The 8,246-nt window shown below is 42.0% G+C and overlaps 1 protein-coding gene across 1 annotated transcript; it reads right to left on the reverse strand.

Moving 5' to 3' along the window:
- Positions 1-623: 623 nt before the first annotated feature.
- Positions 624-2,757, reverse strand: LOC146785358 (zinc finger MYM-type protein 1-like). Its single transcript, XM_085633028.1, has 2 exons — positions 1,025-2,757; positions 624-651 (listed from the first exon to the last, which is right to left on the reverse strand). The coding sequence occupies exons 1-2, from the start codon at positions 2,755-2,757 to the stop codon at positions 624-626; spliced, it is 1,761 nt and encodes a 586-aa protein (XP_085489154.1).
- Positions 2,758-8,246: the final 5,489 nt, after the last annotated feature.

The following is an 8,246-nucleotide window of genomic DNA, read 5'->3' on the forward strand; positions in this document are numbered from 1 at the left end:
ATTCTTAGGAAGTCAGCAAAAGCTTTGCATTTTTGAGCGAGGCAATTTTGCAAAATGAAGTAAATATTGTACTTAAAATAGTTCATATAGCGCTCTGAGGCCCTTGGGTCCATCAGTATTTTAGAAAACCACTAAATAAAAATGAGTTATGAAATGAGTGTAATATGCATTGCTTAAAATATAAGAAATATCCATCAACAATCTTTAATTTATTTTAGAAAGAAACAACACAAACTTTATATGTATAAGCAGGCTTGGTAAAAACGTTTTACTTTATTTTTAAATACTTTGCATGCCACTCTCAGTCCCTTGTGCCTGTCAGTACAGTAGAAAATGGCTACATAAAAATAAAATATGAAAATAAATAAATGTATATTTTAAGAAATATCCCTTCAAAACCAATATGATATTTGTAAACACAAACACAATTATTTTAAATAATACTATATAAATTCTTTGCATGCCACACTCAGGTCCTTGTGCTCTTCAGCCAGCACAGCAGAAAAAATTGAATTAAAAGAAATTATGAAAATAAATAAATGTACATTTTAAGAACTTTCAAAACCAATATGATATTTTTAAACAATTAAAAAAATAATAATAATATTTAAATACTTTGCATGTCAATCACAGGTAGAAGGGTTCTTGTCCCTGTTAGTACAGTAGAAAACAGTTAAATAAAAATAAATTACGAAAATAACTAAATGTTGTACATATAAAGACATATACCCTCAAAACCAACATATTTTTAGACACTAACAACAAAAATATTTTAAAAAATAATAAAATATGAAAACAAATATCTATAAATTCACAGATACATAAACACACATATATAAACACATATCAACTGTACAGGAGTTTTATGAATATTAAATGGAATGAGTACATGTCCAACAGTACTTCCTAATGTTATCAAACAAAACAAACCGAGCTATAAACACCTGAAACTATGATTACACATCAGATTAATATTTTCTATTTATATAGAAAGTTTGCTCGTCGATCTTTAATATGAACAAACTTTTCAATTGTTCTTTTGTTGAATTCTGGTATTTCCTTTATTAGCTCCTTTTCCATTGACAGCATAGCCAATGCATTAAGTCTAGCTTGAGTCATAGTGTTTCGCAAAAACGTTTTTACCCTCTTTAGTGTGGAAAAACATCTCTCAGACTCTGCTGTTGTCATGGGTGTAGTAATGACAACTCTTAAAAGCTTTATGGTCTCAGAAAAAGATTTCTCTAAGTTGTTTTCACACAAAAAGCTAAATAAAGCCATGGCACCACCAGTAGTTTGACGGAAGTCACGTCTTCCATACAGGACCGAAAGTTCTGTACGCAATCTAGCCTTGTCTAACATAGGATAGGCTTCTATCGTTTCTGCGAGTGCCTCAGCTGGGAAAGATTTGTCATGTCTTTCAAAAAGGTCACTTCGCAATAGTGTTGCACTTACAAGATGCTTTGTGAATGCAAAGCGCTCTCTGGCATGGACCACAATAATGTCACAGACTTCTTTTGCTTCTTGGGTCAAAGTATTTATTTGCAGTCTTCGGTTTACAAATGTACATTCTTGTGGCAGTGTAGAATCCAAACTGTCAATGGATTCCCGTACTTTGGTGATGCTTGTCACAAAGTCTGTAGTAGCTTTCTGGACATATACAGTGTCAATGTCTCGCTTTTGCAATTGATTATATAAAATGTCTACCTGGGGCATTATACGGTGAAAAAGAAACAGAAAGAATATAAACTCTCTATCATCTAATGTTCTACTAAATCCCTTAGCTTCACATATAGTATTTGACTCAAAATCACCACTGTTTGCAATGGTTGACATGCATTCAAGAAGATCGTCTCTGTATTCATAAATTATCAATATTGCTCGAATATTGAAGTTCCAGCGAGTTGCAGACCCTCTTGGAAGTCTTCTTGAAACTATTTGTTCAAGAATATCAGTCCTTTTCGGGGAACGTGCAAAAAATGCTGTTATACCTCCAATCTCTGAAAAGAAAATTTTAACTCTAGATATTTTGGAGGAAGCCTGTTCCATAATTAGGTTAAGTTGGTGGGCATGGCAATGAATATAATGTGCATTTGGGTAAACATCCCTGATTTTCTTTTGCACCCCACCTGTTGCACCACGCATGACGCTGGCCCCATCGTAGCTTTGAGCAATTAGTTTTCCTTTAGCACATTGGTCAGGGAAAACAATGTTTAATTCATTAAGAATGGCTGAGGCAATTGTTTCTGCAGATGAGTCTTTTAGATGTGTGAAACAATAAAATCGTTCAGCTACCTTGCAATTTCCATCAATGTAGCGGAAGACTAGAACTGACTGTGTCTTAGTAGAGACATCAGTTGTATCGTCAGCTTGGATAGCTACATAATCAGTGCTTCTCAACTGCTGTGTAATATATTCTCTTATCACTTCCAGCATGCAGTCCAGCAATTCATTCTGAATAGTTTTAGACGTGCCTTTAAACACTGTGGCTGTTCTTAAATGTGTTTCCATAGCACTGTCAATGCTGGAGACAAAATCAACAAGGCCCCCGAACACGCCAGGATTTAGAGACTCTTCAGTTTCATCATGGCCCCGTAATGCCAATTCAAAGGCACCACAAAAACGAATACAGTCAATCAATTTTGATAAAATGTATCGGTTTTTATCCACTTCTGCATTATGTTTTCTTACTCCCACACGGTATGCTTCGTTCAATTGCTGTACAATGTCCGATTTTCCGAAAAGAGATAATTTCAACATATTTGTCAAATGAGATTTACAGGAATCATGTTTTTTTATTTTTTCAGCCAGATGCTTTAGGTCAGTAACTCCTGTTTTTGTCCAGGCAACTTCACCTCCAAAAAGTAAGCAAGGGAAACAGAATAAAGCATTTTTAGAAGCGCTACCAGTAAGCCACTCTATCCTATCATACCATGTTCTGGTAAACCGACGTGTATAACCCTGTCCCCTATCTTTTGCAGACTGCTCAATTTTAATTTCAGGTTTATCAGCTCCTAATGTTTTCACTTGCAGTTTATCAGCATGTGTCAAGCCCAAAAAGGGGTGTACGAGTAAACTGTCAACTGTGTTCATTGTATCTAGCAATAGATCAGACTGGAAATAGAAAACCTAACCTGTTTTTAAATATTCCCTAGGTTGAAGACACAAAAACTATATCACGCAAAATAATGAATACACTAATATGAATTGTCATGCACACAATAGTAACAGCAATTAGTCATCCATCCTCATTCTGACAGGAATGCAACTGCAGCAGCACGTACAGCTGTCCCCCAAGCGGTATAGCCTTGTAACTAGTTCAGAATTCCTCCTGGGATCCTGTTAATAATTAAAATATGATGTAAGCTTTGAGGCTAGGTGCCATTGCATGCACAACACCAGTGGCGATTGAAAAGCTTAAGCATGTCAATTCAGTGATCTGCCTAGAATTTAAAGGGTATATTCCAATTATGGGGTCCTTGAATTACTATTAGAAGGATAAAATCAGTATATGTTAGGAGTAAACCTAAAACAAAGTACTTATACATTTGGACTTGACTTTAGATGGCAAATAATACAAAACATGTTGAAATTTTCTGTAAAAAGCATACGACTTGCATTGAGCAATACCCTTTAAAAGAGTTCTAGGCAGATCTCTGATATATCCAGCAGCCGTCTGTACCAAGCACAGCAAAATAAATGTATATTTTTCCAATTAAGAGTTTACCATTGCAGTTAGACTATTTCCAAATTCAAAAAATATATGGATGGAGGTATTCTACACACAAGACAGACTATAATTACATCCTTTAGACAGTGCTAGTCATATCAGTGATCCTATTACTAAATGGACAGGAGTCACACTGTCACAACACATTAGATAGATTTTATATATCCTACTCACTGTACAAACTCTGGGGCAGATTTACAAGCCCTGTGCGCCACTTTTGCGCTGCCGTTGCATCACATTTGTGACGCAGCGGCGGCGCAAAGCTAGCGCCATGCTGCGACAGATTTGCAACGTGACGCATCTAGGGAGATGCGTCACGTTGTAAAGCCCTGCGCCACATTAAACCTGAGTCAGGTTTAATGTATGCAGGGTGGGCGTTACGTCGACAAAACCCTCGGAAAAGTGACGCAGTGAAATCTACGAGATTTCACGCAGTCACTTTTCCGACGCTGGTGCGTCAAATCCTTATGCCTGCTTCAAGCAGGCGTAAGACGTGACGCACCATGTTAGGGATAGGGCAGGTTGGAACAGTGCTGGAGTTGCGTCACGCTTGCGACACAACTTCAGCACTGCGCCAACCTTACGCCAGCAGATGCGTCACGCATCTGCTTGTCTTTGCGCCATGATGCACCACATTGCAAATGCGGCGCATCTGCAATAGCGCATGGGCAAACTTGCGTGACGCATCTTCCCTGGCGCATCCCTGCTGATTTGCAGGGATGCGCCAGGAAACGTAAATCTGCCCCATGGTACGGAAAAAGTAGACTGAAAAACATTGGTGTGAAAAACATTGTTGACTGAAAAAATAGAATGAAAATAAGTAGTGGCTTTCATGCATTATACAAGAAACATAAGTGTACTGGTAGCAGGGCTAAGGGCCATCCTCCCAAAGTAGACAGGAGCATCTAAAATAAGGGTCAGGAGACTAGCAATGAATTGTAATGATTCAGGTCAAGTTAGCGTTAATGGATAATTACGGGATTTTAGGGTAGCACTAAGGAGTAGTTCAGGGCTATTATGAATCAGGGTAGCATTAAAGAGTAGTCCATTTATTATGCATCAAGAAACGACAGAATGTATGGGCAGTTTGGGGTTTAATATCTTTAGGGACGGTAAGCATTAAGGGATAGTAAGGGATTATTAGGCTAGTTAGATAAATGAAAGAGAGCATACAATAATAAAAGATTTAAAAATCAACATTTTTGAACTTCTCATAGTTAATCATGAAAAAACACAAAATTATCCCCTTAAAATTCAACCTCATACTCTCTGCACTGTTTTGCTAGGATAAACCAACAGGCCTCCACACCTAAAGACCACACACTTGGCACCCATACATAGCTGAATGTGGACCTTTGCGGGAAATACAAAAGCATGTCCTACCTTCTGGCCTGAGGTCTAGGACCAGGAAGCTGAGTTTCGATAAAGGTTCTGTCGCCGCAGGGCCGGAGCCACCACGTGTCTTCTTTCGATATCTCGCAGTACCGATCTTGAATGTGATTATATTACGATCAGTCTTAACTCCAATTTCTCATGTGTTAAAAGAATTAAAACAAGAATTATTACCAACAATTACTGCACTGTATTCATGTAATGTTTCTAGCAAATGTGCTACCTGTACAACACTCTTTTACACAAAACAAATAAACACAAACATTTAAGATAATAAATTCTGGTGGTTTTAATAGAATGTGCATGAGTGCAAGTGAGATCCTGGGTCTCTGCAAGCATTGTGATTTGTGTAATTTTGTGTAAAGTTGCTGGTTTCTGCAAAGAAGTGCATACACGTTTAAACGAATATATGTGAAACAATGTGTGTGTATGTTTTAGTATGTGTGCATTGCAGTGAGTGCCTGTGGTGCTGTGCATGAACTCTAGAATCCTGTTGGTTTAGTGAGCAGAGTCATGGGAACACCTCATGTGACTCTACTGTGGCTGAACCCTAGCCCTGCCTGCCTCTGTGCCTCTTACCAACATTGGCTCCATGTGTGAGGCCTTCCAACACAGCAGGATGGGGCCATAGACCTGACTGTGCTCCTTCGGCCATGCTGGTACCCAACTCAACTTCCCGCCCCGTGGACTCCGTGTGCGAGACCGCAGACAGCCAGAGCAGCGACTCCAAGCCCCAGGTACTCTCTCGAGGGCCCACGGCCTGACTTCAACCCCCATTGCATTGAAGACCTTTCCGAGGCGGAGGTGACCAGTGGACTCATTTGAGGATACTATGTTACTATGACTCCCTCAAAGGGAGCACCTGCATCTTTGCTTTGTGATGGCCCTGGAGAATGAGCAATTAACTTTACTACTGGCATAATTCTTAATACACTTATTAGACTGTTGTCCTTTAGGCTTAGCTTTAATTAGATAAAGATGGCCTCTTTTTCTACAACTGGTGTGAAGTTTTTTTGTGGTGTCTTTTACTGTGTTACTTTACTATGTGTTGCACTAATACTTTACACATTGCCTCTTTGATAAGCCTGCCTGCTCTTCGCCAAGCTACCAGATGATGACCAGAGGTAATCTTACATGTGTATCTGAATTAATCTGACTATAATGGTGGGTTATTGCTGGATTAGGTGTATACCCTAGCCAACCAAAATCCCCATTTGTAAGAGGTACATATTCAGCAGCGTCTCCAGGTTGTCTGCTTTCATTCCAAGCAGCAACGTGCAAAGGGGGTGGGGGGGCTTATCAGATTCTATCAGGCCAAATTTAAAGGGCCATTGGCATTCTTTTGTTCCAGGGAGCTATCTAGAGCTTCACACCTAGATGCAAATGCCTCGACCGAGGCGAAGCAGCTGCCCTTATCCTCCTGGACCTCTCAGCCTCCTTCAACACCGTTTCCCACCAAACCCTCTGAGCAAGACTCCACGTCGCTGGCATCCGCGATAAAGCCCTGGATGGATCAACTCCTTCACCGGCCGAACATAGAGAGTCAGACTTCCACCATTAAACTCAAAACCCACTGAGATCAGCTGCAAAGGGCCTCAGGGATCCTCCCTGAGCCTCACCCTCTTCAGCATCTACAGGGCTCCACTTGCAGCCATCATCAGAAACCGCAGTCTCAACATTGTCTCCTATATCGACAATACTTAGCTGATTCTCTCCCTCACAGAAGAACCCACAGCCACCAAGAGCAACTTCCACAAGGAGATAAAGCAGTCTCCACCTGGATGAAGGACAGCTGCCTCAAGCTTAGCTCAAACAAGACCTAAGGGGCTCATTATGATGGTTTTGACCACCCACCAGACGTGCGGCAGTCCCACCAGTGCAATTAGGATGTGTCAGCCATACTGCGGGTGCATCCTGGCCTTTTAACATTGCGGACGGTGCTGCTGGCTGCAGCACCGTCTGCAATGTCAAAAGAGCATGCCCAGCATATCCCTGCACCACGTGGCAGGCACCGTGCAGTGCCTGCCATTTGGTGCATGGAACTCATGGTACCCCCCAGTGCACCTCCCTATACACACAGAGGGGGCCCACAATGACCACTACCCACTGACCACGCGCAAAACCCTGGCATCTTCCTGGACTCCTCGCTCTCAATAAACCCCCAAATCAACGCCGTTTCAATCTCCTATTTACGCACGCTCCATCTACTTCATAAGATCTTGCAGTGCATCCCCACCATGACTTAGAGATCCGGGACAAGGCCCTCGACTGGATCCACTCTTTCGTCTCCGGCAGAACACAGCGGGTCAGACTCCTACCTTTCGTCTCGGACCCTACACCAACCACCTGCGGAGTCCCCCAGGAGTCCTCCCTCAGCCCAAGGCTCTTCAACGTTTAGATAGCTCCGCTCGCCCCATCGTCAGAACCCATGGACTTAACATTGTTTCATACACAGACGACACCCAACTCATTCTATCCCTATCCAGCGAACCCAATGCAGCCAAACACAACTTTCAAGAAGGCATGAAAGCTGTTGCAAAATGGATGAAAAGCAGCTGCCTACAACTCAACACTGACAAATCAGAAGTACTCATCATGGGCCCACACCCCGACGCCTGGAACGACACCTAGTGGCTCCCGCCCTCGGAAGCCCACCCACCCATGGACCACGCACGCAACCTTGGGATCATCCTGGACTCCGAGCTCAAAATGGACCGCCAGGTCAACTCCGTTGCATTCTCCTTTCACACCCTCTGCCTCCTATCTAAGACCTTCAAATAGATCCCCCTCAAGCACAGAAATACCGTCACTCACGCCCTCATCACCAGCAGATACTACTACGGCAACGCACTCTACGCCGGAATAAACAAAAACCTTTCCCGCAAACTATAAAACATCTAGAATGCCGCCGCAAGATTGGTCCTCAACCTGCCAAGACACTGCCATATCTCCCAGCACCTGCTCACACTCCACTGTCTCCCCATCGAGGCTAGAATCACCTTCAAGATTCTCACCTACGCACCTAAAGCCCGCCACAACACCGGACCAGCATACCTAAACAGCCGACTCAAATTCCACTCACCCAAAAGTGCCCTACGATCAGCCCAGCTCTCCTACGCCATTGTCC

This window comes from Triturus cristatus, chromosome 11 (assembly GCF_964204655.1).
Source record: "Triturus cristatus chromosome 11, aTriCri1.1, whole genome shotgun sequence".
NCBI lineage: Eukaryota > Metazoa > Chordata > Amphibia > Caudata > Salamandridae > Triturus > Triturus cristatus.

Bases quoted from the DNA above. Each gene is read 5' to 3' on its own strand.
- LOC146785358 (XM_085633028.1), bottom strand. From the start codon at position 2,757: ATGTTGAAATTATCTCTTTTCGGAAAATCGGACATTGTACAGCAATTG. The intron at 652-1,024 runs GTTTGTTCATAT...CTGTACTAACAG, and splicing joins AACAAAAGAACAATTGAAAA to GGACAAGAACCCTTCTACCT.